We start from the raw sequence: 20,449 nt of genomic DNA, 5'->3' as shown, positions 1-20,449 counted from the left end.
TGGTCACCTTTTGAGGAATAGCTTCTGACTTCCAAATACTAAGCTGGGGATCTGGGAAGGGGATTCAGGGTTTTCTACTCCGTACTAGCTGCTCTCTTCACATGCATGCAGCAGTATTATATAGCAAATGCAAGTGTTCAGCACTGTATGTATATTACTGTAATTTTACTTTCTTCAGTTAGATATCTTGTAATGTTACAACAACTATACACATTCCGATGGATGATTGAATTGTTATTTATATGACATGTATTGGGGGGGATGGGACTGTGGGATTGGGATGGGATTATTCAGAAAAATTTGGAATACGGGATTGTCTCGTAGGGGACACGGCTGTATGCTACTTGTTTATGTTCTGTTTATTGATTGTATTCCGAATAAAAAGTTAAATTACAAAAAAAAAATAAAAATTTTTTTAAAAGCAATTAAATTATACATGTAACCAACTCTGCATTGTAAAGAACGAAGGAATAGGTTTCTCTCCACGTAATTCCAATAATTATTATGTATCAGAAATATAAATAAAAATACGCAAAATAGTAAAAACAGTGGAGAAGAATAAAGACAGGCTAGTTTATTTATTTATTTATTTAAACATTTTTATATACCGGCATTAGTTGTGGACATCATGCCGGTTTACATCAAAAACTGGTTAAGTTTGGAAATTACATTTTAACAGGGGAATCAAAACTGGGAGGGGGTAACAAAGATAGAATAGCGAGAAATAACAGTAACATTAACATGGATCCTCGGGGTGAGGAGGAAAGAGGATAACAAAATATGGTTCCTCATTGTGAGGAGGAGGAAAACAAAATATGAATCCTCAGTATGAGGAAAAGAGGGTAGACGCAAAATGATCTATTTTTATTGGAAACGGTGTCAGCTTTTTATTCTGGGTAGGATTGTATGAACAACCATGTTTTCAATTTCTTTTTTAAGTTGTTCATACATGGTTCAAGGCGTATATCTGGTGGCAGTGTGTTCCACTGAGTAGGACCTGCTATGGAGAGTGCGCGGTCACATGTAAAGGAGAGATGGGCTGTTTTAAGGGAGGGCATAACAAGGGTGCCTTTTTTGGTTGTTCTAGTCGGTCGATTGGACGGGGTGACTGTGAAAGGGAGGTCTAGCCAGTTGGAGTTATGGGTGTAAACTGCTTTATGTATTATAGTGAGGGTTTTGTAGATAATACGAGAGGCTATGGGGAGCCAATGTAGGTCTCTAAGGATGGGAGTGATGTGGTCGTATTTACGAGAGTTTGCAATGAGTCTCGCTGCAGCTAAAGCCCTCTTCGCTTATGTAACTTCCCTCACAAATTCAAACCACCCCCCCATCACCGATATTGATGCAAGAAACAAATGTAATGAATTAGCCAACTTCTTCCACACCAAAATCACCAACCTTATCTCATCTCTCCCCCCTCCCTCCCCTCTCCCTTTCACCAGTCAGAAGAACCCCAACACCACTCTTAATTCTTTCGAACTCACTTCTGCCTCTGAGATTACTAGATTCCTAAAGAAAATGAAACCATCCTCACATCCTGAAGACTCCATACCTACTAAATCCCTCCTGGCTATCCCTGACATCATAGCCAAACCCATATCAGAAATCATTAACTGCTCCCTCACTACTGGTCTAGTCCCCCCTGAACTGAAACAAGCCATACTCAAACCCATACTTAAGAAACCTAACCTAGATCCCGCAGTTCCTTCCAACTTCAGACCAATATCCAATTTATCATTCATAGCGAAACTCATGGAAAAGGGTAGTAAATGCTCAGCTTATAGAACACCTGGAAAATCACAGACTGTTATTCCCATCACAGTTTGGCTTCCGAAAGTTCTTTAACACTGAAACCCTCCTAATCTCCCTTTCCGACACCATTCTAAAAAGCCTTGATAAAGGCCAAACATGTATCCTGGCCATGTTAGACATCTCTGCGGCCTTTGATACTGTTAGCCACAATATACTAATCGACCGACTCTCTGACATCGGCATCTCAGGCCCAGCTCTGAGCTGGTTCACTTCCTTTCTGGCGGATCGCCACTTTAAAGTTAAATTCAGCAACTACGAATCAAACCCTGTTAAGCTATCCCATGGGGTCCCTCAAGGCTCCTCCCTTTCCCCAACCCTCTTCAATATTTACCTCCTTCCCTTATGCCAACTCCTTGCAGACCTAGGACTCACACACTATGTCTATGCAGATGACGTCCAGGTCCTCATTCCTGTCACCGACTCTGTGACTAACGCCCTCAAAACCTGGGATACATGCCTCAAGTCAATCAACAGCCTCCTCACTAACCTCAGGCTTGCTCTAAACACCTCAAAAACAGAACTACTTTTTATCTCACCTTCCCGCCATATCCCCACTCTCCCTGTCACCCTCCAACCCCTCTCCACTTCATGTCAGGGATCTAGGGGTTACCCTCGACAACCACCTCAATCTCCAAAAACACATTTCTAATATAACAAGGGACTGCTTCTTTAAACTTCACATACTGAAGAAACTAAGACCCCTCCTTCACTTTAGTGACTTCCGAACAGTCCTCCAAGCCACCATATTCACAAAGTTAGATTATTGTAACGCCCTACTCTTGGGTCTACCTTCAACCACAATCAAACCGCTGCAGATGCTACAAAATGCAGCAGCTAGAATCCTCACAAACTCACGCAGATCGGACCACATAACTCCAATACTCAAAGAACTTCATTGGCTTCCAATCCCTGCCAGAATCCAACATAAATGCCTAACAATTATCCATAAAACTCTACACAATAAAGAGATGATTTGGCTAAATGATTCACTCCAATATCACTCCCCAAGAGACCAACCAGATCCATTTATTTAGGAACTCTGTCAACCCCTTCCCACAAACTTTCACAGCTCGCCTCCACCCGAGAGAGAGCCTTTTCCATAGCAGGACCATCTCTATGGAACTCAATGCCCCCTGACTTACGTCTAGAGCAGAGCACAACAACCTTCAAAAAAAAGTTGAAGACCTGGTTGTTCAAACAGACATTCACCTAATCGTAGCATCCCTGGTCAACATAGCTCTGTATTAAAGTCTGTAATTTACAATGTAACATAATGTAATATACCTTCAGATAATGTTATATAATACTCTACTACTGTACCGTATTATAATGTGGCAGTAATGTAATATAGTTGCTTTCTTTCTTTCTTTCTTTCTTTCTCTCTTAACGTTAACTCTATCCCTCACTAAACTCTGCTTCTCTTTTTCGACATCCCGTTCCTTGGAATTTACCTTGTTAGATGTAACTATTATTTTCCTCCTACTGATGTTAATTGTTACCCCTGTTATAATGTAAACCGATGTGATATCCATTTGAACGTCGGTATATAAAAGTTTTAAATAAATAAATAAATAAAGAGTGAGGGAGCCCTAGGAGGAGGGCGTTACAGTATTCTAATTTGGATGATATGGTGGCCTGGATAACTGTACGGAAGTCTTGGGTGTGTAGAAGGGGTCTGAGTTTTTTAAGTATGTTAAGTTTGAAGAAACAGGCTTTGAGAATGGAATTTATGTAGTTCTTCATGCTTAGCTGGTGGTCAAGGAGAACACCAAGGTCCCTCACGAAAGGTTGTGTTGAGAGGAGGTGATATTTGGTGTTATCAGATGGTAGAGAGGAGGGGGAAGAGTGAGGGGAGATGAGAAGAAGTTCAGTTTTGTTCGTATTGAGAGCGAGGTGGAGGTTAGTGAGCAGGGAGTTGATAGCTGTAAGGCATTTCTCCCAATGTTCTAGTGCGTCGGAGATGGAGTTCTGGACGGAAATTAGCAGGATCTTTGGGGTCAAGTGAGGGTTTCTTAAGGAGGGGTCTGACCACTGCGTGTTTGAGTGCAGCAGGGACAGATCCATGTGCAATCGAGCAGTTGATGATATCTGCTACGGCTTTAACTATTGTATTGGGTATGGTCAGAAGTGCTTTGGAGGGTATCAGGTCTTCAGGGTGGGAAGAGGGTTTGAGCTTTTTGAGTATGGTTTGTATTTCAATGGTGGAGGTAAAGTCAAGAATGGGCATTGAGGGTTGGGTGGGGGAGAAGGGAGCAGGCAGGGTAGGGGTGAGACTGTTCGAAAAAGGGGGGAATCTCTTTAGGAGAGTTGCAATTTTGTTGAAAAAGAAGTTGGCTAGTTCCTCGCATTTAGTGGAGGCATCGTAGTCAGGTGTAGTAGGAGGGATAGGCGTAGTAAGGCTAGAGACGTAGGAAAAGAGTGTTTTAGGGTTGAATTTGTATTCGTGGATTTTTTTTAGCGTAGTAATCTCGTTTATGTTTTTGGGTGGTGAGTCTGTAGCTGTGGAGGGCTGCTTTATAGGCGGAGTTCTGAGGGGTTTGGTCTTTGCGCCATTGTCTTTCCTTTTGCCTAAGAGTAGATTTAGGGTTCTGAGTTCTGAAGTGTACCATGGGTTGGATGGTTTTGGGAAGTTCTTTATAACTTTTTTGGAGACTGGACAGAGTTTAGAGGCGATGTCTCCAGTGATGTTATTCCAGGACGATAACTCTGAATCTGGATCAGAGCAATTTAGATTAGATAGTGAGGTGGCTAGCGCATTTGCTAAGTCAGCACTGGGGCAGGATTTTTTGTATGTTATAGTTTTACTGTTGTTATTGTTGCTAGGGGGAGGAGTGTTGATAGAGAAGAGGCATTCTATCAGAAAGTGGTCAGACCATGGTATCGGGGTGGAGGATGGTTGGTTGGTGGCACGGACAGCTGAGTTGACAAACATTAGATCTAAAGTGTGTCCGGCTTTGTGTGTGGGAGAAGTTATGATTTGTTGGAATCCAAGAGCGTGAAGGGACTGTAATGTTGAAGCATGGCTCTCTGCTTCAACAGCATGGGAGAAGACTGATACATCACGCATTTCCAGCATAGCTCCCTGCTTCAACAGCAGGGGAGAAGAAAAACAACCAATAAGGACTGTATAACATAGTCTGGGTAAAACAAATAAGCATGGGTGTAGCTTGCTTATTGCGGCGGTTACTACCCCTACTACCCCTAACTAATCAAGCTAGATATTTCAATGGTGGGGGTGGAAGGGAAATAGAACCAAGAGCTAAGAGAAACAGATAAGTATGAGAGAAAAAAACGTGTGAAGCTTGCTGGGCAGACTGGATGGGCCGTTTGGTCTTCTTCTGCCGTCATTTCTATGTTTCTATGTTTCTATGTAATAGGGATTCGCATGCGGCAGATTGGGGGAGAGCGTCAACATGGAGGTTGAAGTCTCCAAGGATGAGTGTGGGGATGTCAGGTTTTATCCAGTCAATAATGAATTCGATTAGGGGAGAAGGGTTGGCTTCTAAACATGTAGGGGGGGCATATATTAAACAGATTTGCAAGGTGGCTGACCTGAAGAGGCCTATTTCTAGCCTGGGTGGAGTGGCTGTGGGAATGAGTTTGAGCTTTAGGCATTTCTTGGCTGCTAGCAAGAGGCCTCCTCCTCTTTTTTTGGGTCTGTGGATAGAGAAGAATTCATAAGTAATTACCGAACATGTAGTCTATTTAAATAGCGGTAATTACTTATGGTGTATAAATATAAAGTAGCCTGTCTTCATTCTTCTCCACTGTTTGTGTCTTAGTCCTTAGTGCTACAACAATAGAACAGACGTATAGTAGTTATCAGCACAGTTTAGTTTTCCTTCAGCATTCTCAGTGGCATGAAATACCCAGCCACTTTGTTGCAACAAGTGAGTGCTATTTTTTATTTATATTTTCTGATACATAATAATTATTGGAATTACAGCATGGGATTCCCTACAAGTCCTCGGCCTCGTGGCATCCATACTGGAAGTAGTGCCATGGGCACGAACTCACATGAGACCCCTACAGCGCGCTCTACTATCACGATGGAATCCACTGTCCCAGAACTACACCGTACGTCTTCACCTCCCGGACAGAGTTCGGGCCCAACTACAATGGTGGCTACAAGAAGCCCATCTGAGCCAGGGAACGACACTATCCTCACCAACCTGGATCCTACTCATCATGGGTGCCAGCCTACGAGGATGGGAAGCACACTGCCAGGAGCTAACCTTCCAAGGGCAATGGAACGAAGAAGAGTCGGGATGGAACATCAATCGCCTAGAAGCCTGGTCAGTCAGACGAGCCTGCCTACGGTTCGGTTACAGACTCCGATCAGAGTAATGTCTGATAACGCCACAACAGTGGCCTACATCAACTGTAAGGGAGGAACCAGAAGCCAACAAGTGTCTCTGGAAATAGACCTCCTAATGTCATGGGCGGAAGTGAATCTTCAAGAGATCTTGTCCACATCACCGGGAAAGAGAACGTCGCTGCGGACTACCTCAGCAGAGAAAGTCTAGCTCCAGGAGAATGGAGGCTGTCGACCACAGCATTCCAATTGATAGTAAACCCGTTGGGGAACATCAACCATGAACCTCCTGGAAAACCGGTCCAATACCCAAGTACCCAGTTTCTTCACCCGCAGGCGGGAACCCCAGACCCAGGGAATCGATACCCTGGTACAAACCTGGCCACAGGAGACTCTGTTATACGCCTTCCCGCCGTGGCCCCTATTGGGCGCAATCATCCACAAGATAGAATACCACAGGGAACCAGTACTTCTAGTGGCCCCGGACTGGCCAAGAAGACCGTGGCACACAGACATGCAAAGACTGATGACAGGGAGCCCTCTTCCGCTACCCTCCACACAGAGACCTGTTCCAACAGGGACCAATCCTCCAAGAGGATCCAGCTCGATTCTCTTACGGTCTGGCCATTGAGAGGACTTGCCTAAGGAAGAGCGGATACTCGGGGGCAGTAATTGACACCCTACTCCGAGCGTGCAAGTTCTCCACATCCCTAACATACACAAGGATTTGGAGAGTATTTGAAACCTGGTGTGAGGACCACGGCATCATACCATTTTCAGTCAAAATTCCTGCAATTTGGAATTCCTGCAGAACGGCCTACAGAAGGGATTGTCTCTCAGCTCCATCAAGGTACAGGTGGCCGCATTGTCGTGCTACGGAACCAAGAGCGAGAGTGGCAGCATAGCCTCTCACTCAGGTGTCTCCCGCTTCCTGAAAGGAGTCAAGTAGATCCGACCATCCCTAAAGTGGCCGGTGCCTCTTTGGAACCTCAACCTGATCCTAGATTTCCTAGCAGGAACCTCCTTCAGACCTCTCCGCGGTCTGTCTCTCTGACTATTAACACTGAAGACAGCCTCCCTACTGGCAGTCTGTTCAGCCTGTCGTATTTCTGAGCTACAAGCACTGTCCTGCTGAGAGGAGTTCCTCAGACTCACCCCGGGAACCATCCAGTTACGCACAGTTCCATCGTTCCCCCCCAGAATGGTGTCTCACTTCCATCTCGACCAAACCATCTCGCTACCATCGCCAGATGAGCATAAGAATTCAGAAGAGGCTCGAAGTCTACGCCATCTCAACGTCGGCAGGCTCCTAGTCCGATACCTGGAAAGGTCAGAACCCGTATGAAAGACTGACCATCTATTCGTCCTTCACAGCGGGAAGAAGCAAGGGGAAGCGGCCTCGTGAGCAACCATAGCCCGCTGGATCAAAGAAGTCATCAAGGCGGCCTACGTAGAGCAGGCAAGTCACCGCCTTTACGAGTCAAGGCCCATTCTACTAGAGCCCAGGCAGTGTCCTGGGCAGAAACCAAGATGCTGTCACCCCGCCGAGATCTGCAGGGCGGCGACATGGTTCTCCATCCACACCTTCTCCAGGTTTTACTGCCTGGACGTTCAGGCTCGGGAGGACACAGCATTTGCAAGGGCAGTACTAAGTGGGTCATGGGCAGCCTCCCACCCAGTTCGGGAGTAGCTTTTATACATCCCATTGGTCTGTGTCCATCTGCTACACGCTAGGAAATGGAGAAATTACTTACCTGATAATTTCGTTTTCCTTAGTGTAGACAGATGGACTCAGCATCCCATCCACGGTTGCTGTACTCATGGAATCTCGGGGGACATCCCCGGGAGCAAGTGATTCACAGGTAAGCCATGCTTCCCTTTATCTGGGACACCCATCCTACCTGATGTCGACATTTCTCGGTTGAGGGCACTGGCGGTCTCCAGCTATAGCCAATTCAACCGGTTCAAATTAATTAAGTTAACCAAGTTTATAAAGTTTTAATCAAGTTAATCAAGTTATTCAAATTATTCAGTCATGCATATATCCACAATGCTTTTCGAGGAGAATACTGAAGAGCTGCACTTCCTGCAGGGGTATATGTACTAGGGCTGACATCAGATTGAAATCTGATCCATCTCCAACTGCTATCAGGATTACACTATACCCATTGGTCCTGAGTCCATCTGTCTACACTAAGGAAAACGAAATTATCAGGTAAGTAATTTCTCCATTTCCTCCTGATTCAGAGATGTTGGAAGAGTTTTGGTAAGACTTCCTCCGGTCTCCTTGCTCGGTGCACTGTACCGACATCGTTCCTGATCCCATTGGGGTAAGGGGAAATGGGCTTCCGAGTGGGTTGAGCGGCTCCCCAGTGGGCTAGGCCCCACTTTAGGCGTGGCACACACATGGTAGGCCACAGAGGTGCCATATTGCACATGTCTTTTGTATCTGTATTGCCCACCAAAGAGCTCTGGTACGCATAGTGCTTGTCTGCTCTGCGCAGATGTCGTGCTTGTACATACACAGCTTACTAGGCACAGAATAAAAGTAAAGCTGTGCGCATAAAATTTTAAGTACAAGCTGGCTGAACACGCAGTTACCGTCGCTAATGGCTCTGGCAGCAAAAAAACATAAGCACTTTTCTCTCTGCGCTGCTTGTCATATTAGGGCTACACAGTCTGACCTGGATTCTTGCTTATGTCAAAATTGTGAGGAAGCCTAGGGAGAGCTGGCCTCCCTGGACTTTGCTAAGCCTGGCTCCTCTTATTCAGAGGATGGGTCAACCACAGCCTTAACCGGAAGTACCCTGGATCCGAATAACCCTGGGTCATCCATGGGAGAGGGGAATTTAGCAGCACCTAACCCAGTACCTCCTGGGCTAGGCATGGACCCAGCTGCCGTTTCTTGGCTGGAATTCTTTCAAGGCCTTCAAGCCTTTGTACAGACGCAGTCTGCTGCTTCACTTGCCCCTGTCTGGATGGAACCTCAACTGGTAAGCCCTCCCTCTCCCAGTCCTATTGGCAGACCTTGAGGCATGCTTCAACTCACCAGGGGTATCCCTGGCAGGGATCCGAAAGAAGAAGAAGAGGATCCAGATTCCTTTGAAGATGGGGAAATCCCCCCCCCCCCCCGGTTTTAGAACCATTTTGGACCATGTTACGGTTTTTCCATAGAGACGAATTACTGGCCCTGGTTTCCTAGACCCTGAAGATGCTGGGAGTTCCTGGAGCGGACTCTATGATGGAACCAAAGAAGAATCCCATTCTGATTTCCCTATGGAAAGCCTCTTGCTACTTTCCAGTACTGGAAGCCATCCAGAAGTTGATTGACCTGCAATTGGATGCCCCAGAAGCAAGTTTTACAGGTGGACCAGAGTTAGAAGCTCTATACCCACTGGATCTGGCAGCGAGAGAATGTTTGCATTTCCCTAAAGTGGATGCGCTGGTCTGTGCCGTCTCTAAGCAAACAACTATCGCAATGGATGGAGGAGTGGCCTTAAAGGTTGCGCATGATAGGCGGATGGAGTTCATCCTTAAACAGGCCTTTGATGCAATAGCAATGACCTTACAGATTGCTTCTTGCTGTTCCCTGGTAGCTCATTTATGCCTGCTCCTTTCTCGGGAGTTGGATGACTCGGGGGCGAATTCCAGAGTGGTTATTGAACCCGCCACCGCCTTTTTAGCTGATGTGGGCTCGGCCCTAGTCCGTACCTCGGCCAGACGAGTGGCCTCAGTTGTGGCAGCCAGAACACAGCAATGGCTGCGAAATTGGTCAGCAGATGCAACCTCCAAAGCAAATCTCACAAAGATGCCCTTTAAAGGATCACTCCTCTTCGGAAGCGAATTGGAAAAGCTGGCCAGTAAATGGGGCAAATCTCCAGTACTTCGGCTACCAGAAGATAATAGATAGCAGTTACAGTACCCCTTGCCCATGAGGGGTCCATTTAGGGGCTCCCAACGCTTTTGCACCTCCTTTGGGAGGTCTCAGTCCTTTCGGAGTCAGCAGCCCAAGAGAGGGTCAGGCTCGGATTCAAATTTGTTCTGAACCCCCAATGAAGTTTTGCCACCCCACCCTCGGAACGAGGAGGTAGGGGTTCGACTGATGTTCTGCTAACGGTGGGGCGAGATCACTTTGGACAAATGAGTACTGGAAGTCATATGAGGATATGCCAGAAGAATGCTGGGCTGCATAGAGAGGAATATCTAGTAAGAGAAAGGAAGTGATGATCCCCTTCTAAAGGGCCTTGGTGAGGCCTCACCTGGAGTACTGTGTTCAGTTCTGGAGACCGTATCTCCAAAGGGACAGAGACAGGATTGAGCCAGTCCAGAGAAGGGCGATCAAAAAGGTGGTTGGTCTTCATAAAATGACTTATGAGGAGAGATTGAAGAACCTAAATATGTACACCCTGGAGGAGAGAAGGAGCAGGGGTGATATGATACAGACTTTAAGATACTGGAAAGGTTTTAATGATCCATGGTCAACAACAAACCTTTTCTGTTGGAAAAAAATCAGTAGAACAAGGGGACACGATTTGAAGCTCCAGGGAGGAAGACTCTGAACCAATGTCAGGAAGTATTTCTTCACGGAGAGGGTGGTGGATGCCTGGAATGCCCTTCCAGAGGAAGCAGTGAAGACTAAAACTGTGAAGGATTTCAAAGGGGCATGGAATAAACACTGTGGATCCATAAAGGCGAGAAAAGCCATGGGGGTGGAGTAGTGGAATGGAGGCTACTACCTGATGATTACTACCCTTACTCAGTAAGCCTTTGCAACTCCAACATTGCTCTCTGCTTCAACGACAAGGGGAAATGTGGAAAGGGGGATTTGCATTCAGATAACAACCAACAAGGACTGAACTTCACAATCTGTGTAAACAAATAAGAGTGGGGGTAGCTTGCTTATGACGGCGGTTACTACCCTAAACCAATTAAGCCTGATACATCACTTTGAATACATATACAGCACTGGTCTTTGCTTCAACGGTAGGGGGAAATGTGGAAAACAGGTTTTACATTCAGACATCCAACAAGGCATTGATCTGTGCAGTCTGGGTAACTTGCTTGATGCGGCGGTTACTACCCTTAACATACATAGAAATGAAGGCAGAAGAAGACCAAACGGCCCATGCAGTCTGCCCAGCAAGCTATGTACTTTTTAAAAAAAAATTTTTCACATACTTGTTACTCTTGGCTTTTAGTACCTTTTAGTTCTGTTTCCCTTCCACACCACCATTAATGCAGAGAGCATTGCTGGAACTGCATCCAAGTGAATATCTAGCTTAATTAGGGGTAGTAACCGCCGCAATAAGCAAGCTACACCCATGCCTCTGTCTTCCCAGACTATGCAATTCGGACCTTGTTGGTTGTTGTCCATATACAGATCCTCTTTTCTACATTCCCCTGCTGTTGTATCAGAGAGCTATGCGTTGAAAGAGAAGTGTTAGACTTTCTCCCCTGCCGTTGAAGCAGAGTACTATGCTGGATATGTATTGAAAGCAAAGTATTGGCTTATTTGGTTTTGGGGAAGTAACCGCCGCTTTTTTTGGGGACGTAACCATCGCTTTTTTGTGAATGCAAAACCTTTTTTTTCTTTTTTTTTCTTCCATATTTCCTCTTGCTGTTGAAGCCCAGAGCAACGCTGGAGTCTCACCAACCGTGTGCATGTACATCGAACAAGGGCATTATCTCCAGGTAGTAGCCATCATTCTCGCGAGCCACATTAACAATCAACAATTATTGAACAAGCCTAATAATTGGCAATACCTATAGCCTAACCGGTAAATTTACACACTCTTACCCACCCCTCTGTTTTTTTGGGGTTTTTTTGGAGACCCTTCACCATTAAGCCTTATGCTCACCTTTGATGCAACTCCAACATTACTCTCTGCATCAATGGCAGGAAATTTGAATCAAATAGTTACCAACAAGGGCCCTGAACTTGGTGGTCGGTGAAACAGATAAGTATGGGAAAATAAGTGTGGGAGCTTGCTGGGCAGACTGGATGGGCAGATTGGTCTTTTTCTGCCATCATTTCTATGTTTCTATGTATGTTTCTATGGAATTTCACAGCACTCCTCGGGACATATTCTTGATATCTCTTTGCCACTCCCAACACAAGAAGCAGGCAGTGAAGATTACTCTTTTAAGGCTCCTCAGGATGAGAGCTATAATCCTAATACCTGCGCCCCAGGAAAATATGGGGCATTATTCCATCTATTTTATCATACACAAGAAGGAAGGTTCCTTTCATCTCATCCTGGACCTCAAGGATGGCTCATCTGGGCAGGGTGTACCCTGTCGCCTCTGAACTGGCTGGTCCTTATGACAGACGCGAGCCTCCGGGACTGGGGAGCTCACTGTCCGGAACTGATGGCCCAGGGTCGTCGGACCAAGGAAGATGTCTTCTGGAACATAAACCACCTGGAAGCCCGGAGAGTGAGATTGGCTTGTCTACAATTCAACCACAAACTCCAGGGTTAAGTGGTCTGCGTAATGTCAGACAACGCAACAACAGTATTCCATATCAACCGCCAGGTTGGAACCAAAAGCCAGCAATTGTCACAGGAGACAAATCTCTTTATGGAATGGGCGGAAGTGCATAAATAAATAAATAAAACGGAAAATGTCAATGCTTTTGTGTCGCTCCATGGTGAGACTGCACTTTGAATACTGTGTACAATTCTGATGCCGCATCTCAAAAAAGATATAGTTGCGATGGAAACGGTACAGAGAACGGCGACCAAAATAATAAAGGGAATGGAACAGCTCCCCTATGAGGAAAGACTAAAGAGGTTAGGACTTTTCAGCTTGGAGAAGAGACGGCTGAGGGGGGATATGATAGAGGTGTTTAAAATCATGAGAGGTCTAGAACGGGTAGATGTGAATCGGTTATTTACTCTTTCGGATAGTAGAAAGACTAGGGGGCACTCCATGAAGTTAGCATTGGACACATTTAAAACTAATCGGAGAAAGTTCTTTTTTACTCAACGCACAATTAAACTCAGGAATTTGTTGCCAGAGGATGTGATTAGTGCAGTTAGTATAGCTGTGTTTAAAAAAGGATTGGATAAGTTCTTGGAGGAGAAGTCCATTACCTGCTATTAAGTTTACTTAGGGAATAGCCACTGCCATTAGCAATGGTTACATGGAATGGACTTAGTTTTTGGGTACTTGCCAGGTTCTTATGGCCTGGATTGGCCACTGTTGGAAACAGGATGCTGGGCTTGATGGACCCGTGATCTGACCCAGTATGGCAGGTTCTTATGTTCTTAATACCAGCAGGGCAGTTGCTTGCCCACTTCTAAGGTACTCTCGTTAATATACCCTCCACTCAGGGGCCTTCTCTTCACCAATGCAACTGTAATTCCTCTTAGTCAGACCAGTCCGGACAAGTGGTTTATGTATGCCAGCCAGCCGATGAAGACAAAACAACAGACTCACTGATGTCATTCCTTGTATACCTCCATGCTGACACCAGCCTCCCAGTATTCTCTGTCTCCAGCAGATGGTGGACAAGCTTCCTGTGATAGAAGCAAGGGCCTGGTTAGGCCGGGTGAGCAGAAACACAATTCTTTTGAGCAGCTCCTTAAGTAAAAAAAACAAACAGAATGTTGGGAATTATTAGAAAGGGAATGGTGAATAAAACGGAAAATGTCATAATGCCTCTGTATTGCTCCATGGTGAGACCGCACCTTGAATACTGTGTACAATTCTGGTCGCCGCATCTCAGAAAAGATATAATTTCGATGGAGAAGGTAAAGAAAAGGGCGACCAAAATGATAAGGGGAATGGAACAGCTCCCCTATGAGGAAAGACTAAAGAGGTTAGGACTTTTCAGCTTGGAGAAGAGACGACTGAGGGGGGATATGATAGAGGTGTTTAAAATCATGAGAGTTCTAGTACTGGTAGATGTGAATCGGTTGTTTACTCTTTCGGATAGTAGAAGGACTAGGGGACACTCCATGAAGTTAGCATGGGGCACATTTAAAACTAATCGGAGAAAGTTCTTCTTCACTCAATGCACAATAAAGCTCTGGAATTTGTTGCCAGAGGATGTGGTTAGTGCAGTTAGTGTAGCTGTGTTTAAAAAAGGATTGGATAAGTTCTTGAGGAGAAGTCCATTACCTGCTATTAATTAAGTTAACTTAGATGTTAACCACTGCTATTACTAGCAATGGTAACATGGAATAGACTTAGTTTTTGGGTACTTGCCAGGTTCGTATGGCCTGGATTGGGCACTGTTGGAAACAGGATGCTGGGCTTGATGGACCCTTGGTCTGACCCTGTATGGCATGTTCTTATGTACAGCTGATCTCAGCCTCCCACATCGCAGGAAAAGACAACGTCAGAGCAGACGTTCTGAGCAGGGAGTGTCTGGATCCAGGAGAGTGGGCAGCGTCTGCCAAAGCCTTTCAGCTGGTACTAGATTGCTGGGGTTTCCCGTCCATCGACCTGCTAGCTGGAACTCACAGTGCAAAGGTTCCCTGATTCTTTGGTCGCAGAAGAAATCAGTTGACTCTCGTTCAGACCTAGCTGGAAGAGGAGCTGCTATACACCTTCCCTTTGTGGCCTGTCCTGGGCAGGTTCATTTGCAGAATTGAGCACCACTAATACCTCCAGACTGGCCCAGGTATCTGTGGTATGCGGAGACTCCTGGTGGAGAGCCCCTGGGCCTCCCACTGCACAGGGACCTGCTGTATCTGAATCCAACTTAATTCTGTCTTACGGTCTGGCCCTTGAGAGGGCTCGCCTGATGAAGCGAGGATATTCAGCAGCAGTAATTGCCACGTTACTTCACACACAGTGTGTGCAGGTCTGGAGAGTATTTGAGGCCTGGTGCGAGGAATGCAGTGTTTCTCCTCGGATGGTCACAATCCCACTTATTCTGGAATTTTTGCTGGATGGTTTGAATAAAGGTTTCACCCTTAACTCCTTGAAGGTCCAGGTAGCGGCCGTCTCCTGTTCCAGGGGTGAGATGAACAGAACTCTCCTGTCTGCTTATCTGGACCTGGCCCGTTTTCTGCAAGGTGATCGTTTCCCTTGTGGAATCTTAATCTAATATTGGGGTTTTTAGCAGGGCCCTCCTTTCGGCTGCTGTGCAGTGTTTCCTTTTCATTTATTAACCCTGAAAGCGGTGTTCCTGATGGCTCTATGCTCGGCTTGTTGTATCAGGAACCGTTCCTCTGGTTGACTCCAGGAGCATTACTTTGACCATTCCATCCTTTTTGCCCAGAGTGGTCTCAGAGTTTCATTTCAATCAGTCCATTTCGTTGTCATCCCTAGATAAGCACAAGAATGCAGAAGAATACCGCCTCCTCCCCCATTTGAATGGCAGTAGACTTTCGGTGCAGTATCTGGAAGTTTCAGAACTGGTTGAAGGAAGCAGGGAGAACCAGCTTTGCGAGCTACCACAGCTCGCTGGATTAAGGAGGTGGTCACAGGAGCCTATGTGGAGGTAGGAAAGCCATTAACCCTTTAAAGCTCATTCCACTAGAGCTCAGGCAGTCTCATGGGTGGAAGCTAGACTGCTGTCGCCTGTCGACATCTGCCGATCGGAGACGTGATCCTCCTTGCACACCTTCAGGTTCTATCACCTGGATGTTCAGGCCCAGAATGACGCAGCCTTTACAAGGGCGGTGTTAAACGGACCGCGGGCAGCCTCTCTCCCCGATCGGGAGTAGCTTTTGTACATCCCATTGGTCCTGAATCCATCTGGCTACACGCTAGGAAATGGAGAAATTACTGACCTGATAATTTTGTTTTCCTTAGTGTGGACAGATGGACTCAGCATCTCGCCCACAGCTGCCCAAGAACGGTGCCAAGGATTCACCCATGGAGTGGATATCGATTCCAAGAGAGTACGTGTAAGCAGTCATCCAGTCCCTGGATCAGGGCAGCTATAATCTTGCTGGGATTCAGCGTTTGTTTGGTTGAGTACAGTTACGGTTATCCATTTTTAATCAAGTTTTTTCTATAGTGTGTCCACAGTGGCTTTTGAGAGAATACTGGAGGGCTGAGGTCACTGCAGGGGTGAATCTAGGGTGACGTCAGCTTTGAAACCTGACTTTGTCTCCATCTGCTGGCAGGGGAACACATAACCTATTGGTCCTGAGTCCATCTATTTACACTAAGGAAAACTAAATTATCAGGTAAGTAATTTCTCAATTTTTTTTTTCCAGAGGCCCTAAATCTGGATCAGAGACACTCTTGCTCCAAGGACTCCCTAAAACAAAATGTACCGTTGCCCTGCCCCCTCCCACACAAACATTTCCCAGGAGGACGAGTGCCAAACCACCTCAGTTGCTGGACTGATCCACAACTGAGGCTGCAGGGTCTCTGACGCTTCCAATCTACCGCTGCAGACTGATTTACCACCAACCTGTTTCGCCTCTGCTTCTTTCCAGTTCCGGCGTGAGGAGGACGCAGAGAGAGCCTTGGCTGAGTTGAACAACCGCTGGTTCAATGGACAAGCAATTACTGCCGAGCTGTCACCTGTGACTGACTTTCGAGAGTCCTGCTGCCGGCAGTATGAGATGGGGTAAGAATGCCGAATTCTTCTCCTGCTGGGAATTCCCCCCCTCTCTCTCTCCTCTCCCCCGTGTCTGTGTGGAGAGTGCCCCCTGCCTTATTGTCTCGTCTCCCCGTGTATTTACAGGGAATGCACCAGGGGAGGGTTTTGTAACTTCATGCACCTGAAGCCCATATCTAGCGCCCTCCGCAGACAGTTGTACGGACGCAGTCGCCGCGCTCGGTAAGTTCTGTGTGTCCTGTCAGGAGAGACCAGACCGAGAGAGGTCCTTCACATGAGTCATTTGTATTTAATTTTCAGCTTGTTTCTGAATCCATGGCAGGTCTGGGGATTAGAACTGACGCTGAGCAGTAAAGAGCCTGTCTTACTAAGTCTTTTTTTGTTTTCTCCATAGAGACAGAACGGGAGAAAGCTTTAATAAAGTAGGTCCAAAGTGCCTTATACATCATCACATCAAATGTGAGGGGCAAGGCTGAAATTAGCAGCTAGGATCGGAGTGACCAACATCAGTCCTCCAGAGCCACAAACGGGCCATGTTTTTCAGGATATGCACAATGCAAATCTCCCTCATGCATATTTATTATGCATAGCCTGCAAACCGTGGCCTATTTGTGGCTCTGGAGGACAGGAGCTGGCTACGCCTGTCCTACCAGAAGCTCAGCTCTAAGTGTTAGATTTTCCCATGTCCTGCTGTAAGTAGTGAAGGATGGTGAGAACTTGGTGTAGGGAATTGGCTCTCTTAGACACTGTGGGCCTTATTTACTACGGCTTTTCTCTCATTCTGTGGGTATGGGAGAAAACAAAAACAAATCACGTACATTGTAATTGTATAACACTTATTAATTTCAAAAAGAAAATTGGACAAGGGTGGGAGGTGACAAGCATTGCAGCTATGCTGATGTAGACAGACGCTCAGGATATCTTCCTCTGGGCACAAAGTGTTCACACCGCTGCGGCAGTGAGTTACAGATGTGTGCAGTGTGTTCATACCGCTGCGGCAGTGAGTTACAGATGTGTGCAGTGTGTTCACACCGCTGCGGCAGTGAGTTACAGATGTGTGCAGTGTGTTCACACCGCTGCGGCAGTGAGTTACAGATGTGGTGTGTTCATACCGCTGCGGCAGTGAGTTACAGATGTGTGCAGTGTGTTCACACCGCTGTGGCAGTGAGTTACAGATGTGTGCAGTGTGTTCACACCGCTGCGGAAGTGAGTTACAGATGTGTGCAGTGTGTTCACACCGCTGCGGCAGTGAGTTACAGATGTGTGCAGTGTGTTCACACCGCTGCGGCAGTGAGTTACAGATGTGGTGTGTTCATACCGCTGCGGCAGTGAGTTACAGATGTGTGCAGTGTGTTCGCATTCCTCTGTTTGGCAGTCAGCCCTCTGGACTATCAGTCTGGGTGATGCTGCAGTGCACCCACACTGCCCTTCCCTGCGGCCTTGCAGCTGCTGAGAACGGACTGAAAACGAATTCTTTCCTTTTTCTCACTGTAGTGGCTCCCCACCTCGCTCCCCAAAGCGGCCCAGGTCCCAGGACAGGTACCGCCCCAACGACCGGAACCGCAGGAGGTCGCGCTCTCCGGGATACCGCCATGGACGCTTCTGAGCATGAACCATCCTCTTCCCCCTCATCGGCTGCCTCCCCTCTCCCTGGCAGTGCTTGTTGGTGGAGAGGAGATGGGGCAGTGCTTCCTTCCTTCCCCAGAAGCAGGGTGACAGACAGACCGACAGCTGCGACTGGGCTGTGGATACTGAGGAGGGGGTGAGAGGGATCACCCTGACTGTGTGGGAGTGTGGAAATGAGTGCTGCAGCAGAAGCAGGCTGGCCAAGGGTGACAATATTCAGTAAAGGGTCAGGGTGGTGGGTGGTAGAAGAATATTTGTAAAGTAATGCACCACCCCTCTTCCTACTCTCCTCTAATCTAAGCACCTGCCTTATCTTCGCAGCAGTCCCGGGCCTGATGGTAGGTGCTGGCAGCTCTTAGGCGAGGGTTTCTCTGAACGGGCCGGTGGCCCCCACACCCAGTTAGGGTTTCAGGATATGCATGAGATAGGTTTCTGCACTGTATGCAGATGGCTCTCATGCATGGGCCTTGTGGATATCTTGAAAAATAGAGTGACCTTGGAGGCCTCCAGGCCTGATGGAGGTAGTCCTGCTCTAAGCAGTGGGGAAAAGGCTTTCTGAGACCCTGTGCTGCTGGGCTATAGCACTGGTGAGCTGGGTGGGATGGAACAAGTTTTCCCCGTGGAGATGAGGGTGAACACCGACCATAGGATAAAGAAAATGAGGTGGGGGGGGGGGGGGGGGGTGACTTGAGCCAGATGAGAGATTCAGATTTGCTGCTGGTGACTGTCAGTGATCCCTCACCACCACCGGGGCAGAGACAGATACACTGTCCTGAGTGCCTCATCCCCCTTGTCTCCTCGTGTATCACAAGCGAGGAGTCGCTGCAGGCTGTGAGATCTTCTATTGGACCAACATAAAAATTCTCCAGCGCTGATGCTGTACATGAGCTTTCAAGCCCACGCGGGGGTCCCTCGCTCAGGCGAGAGATTGGCTAAGGTTGTGTACAGCAATAGCCTGGGGGTTGCTTTCTGCAAAATGCTCTTCCTTAACCTTATGCTCCCTCCCTGATGTGACCCTGCGGTTGCTTCCTCTTGATTTCGAGCAGTTTTCAGTTCGGAGGAGCTTCCTTCTCCCTGTGTCCCTGCTTTTCTGGAGCCCCAGCACTCAGGCATAGCACCAGGAAGTCCACTTCCTCCTCAGTTTTCCAGCCCATTTCATGATGTCCAAATTGCTGTTTTTTATGTTTACCTTTTTTTTTCTATCTGAAAATAAACTTTGAAAAGAAAAAAAGTTTCTTTGGTGAGTTCTTTGCAGGTGATGTTTTTGCTTCTTTCTTTCCCTAATCCTCCCCCACAATCCAGCAAAAAAAAAAAAAAAAAAAGGCCAGTTTTACAGATGTGCATCCTTTCAATGCAGTGGGAGGAAGTAAGAAATTCCTTATCATCCAACCAGAGCCGTAGGTTTTGCTTCACTACCTGCCAATAAAAAAAAAAAAAAAAAAGGGCAGCTGTTTCCCTATTACCCCTTCTAGTGAAGTCTGCCCCCTCCAGCTCTTCAGTATTTTTACTGACATCCCCAGAATGACATTCCCCCAGTGAATTTCCTTGGGACATGGGGGCCACTCTTTTACTCAAGCTGATAGCCGGTAGCCGTTTCCAAAGCCTATTATGGGAAGTACCCTATTTCTGGGTTGTTTTTTTTTGGGGGGGGGGCCAATCTGTTAGGTTGGGGTGGGGGTGGGTGGGTAAGGAAAGTTTCAGGCAAGAAAGCAGTACAGAGCTGGAAGATTGGTCAGTGGTACCGGTCCCTGTATGCACCCGGATCAGTCCAGACAGTGGGTTATGTCCGCTTTCCAGCAGATGGAGTCAGAGAAAACTTCGAAGGGTGCTCCCATATAAGCAGTGCCCCCTCTGTCATCCTTCAGTATTCTTCTGACTCCAGCAGATGAGTGGTTGAATTCTAGTTCCCCACTAAGACTTCTGAAAAGCTAAATTTTAGTGCTCTTTTCTCTATTTCTTAGCTTCCTTCCTAGCTTAAGATGGATCAAGGTTAACAGGATAGTAAAAAAAAAAAAAAAAGGGAAAGCTTGTCTAAGGTCCAGCAATCTAACTTGCAGGAAGAGCTGTTTTTCAGTCTCCCTTGCTGTATTTGCTTTGTTGGGGTAAGTTTTTTTTGTACCTTTCTTACCTTGCAGGTTAGATTTGTAAGCTCCGTGGTGCAAGTTGGT

At 46.8% G+C, this 20,449-nt stretch overlaps 1 protein-coding gene across 3 annotated transcripts in view; it reads left to right on the top strand.

Annotated features, from left to right (window-relative positions):
* The window catches only part of U2AF1L4 (U2 small nuclear RNA auxiliary factor 1 like 4), a 56,124-nt gene extending 36,618 nt beyond the window's left edge, over positions 1–19,506 (top strand). For all 3 annotated transcript variants that reach the window (XM_029577673.1, XM_029577672.1, XM_029577671.1), the window contains exons 6-8: positions 16,531–16,664; positions 16,782–16,877; positions 18,150–19,506. In XM_029577673.1, the coding sequence (XP_029433533.1) occupies positions 16,531–16,664; positions 16,782–16,877; positions 18,150–18,261 (342 nt within the window). In that variant the 3' untranslated portion in view covers positions 18,262–19,506. The remainder of the gene's footprint in view (positions 1–16,530; positions 16,665–16,781; positions 16,878–18,149) is intronic.
* The last annotated feature ends 943 nt before the right edge of the window (positions 19,507–20,449 follow it).

The sequence above is a fragment of the Rhinatrema bivittatum genome, chromosome 14, assembly GCF_901001135.1.
Source record: "Rhinatrema bivittatum chromosome 14, aRhiBiv1.1, whole genome shotgun sequence".
Taxonomy (NCBI): domain Eukaryota; kingdom Metazoa; phylum Chordata; class Amphibia; order Gymnophiona; family Rhinatrematidae; genus Rhinatrema; species Rhinatrema bivittatum.
The sequence above is the reverse complement of the archived record's forward strand: the minus strand, read 5'-3'. Positions and strand labels throughout refer to the sequence as shown.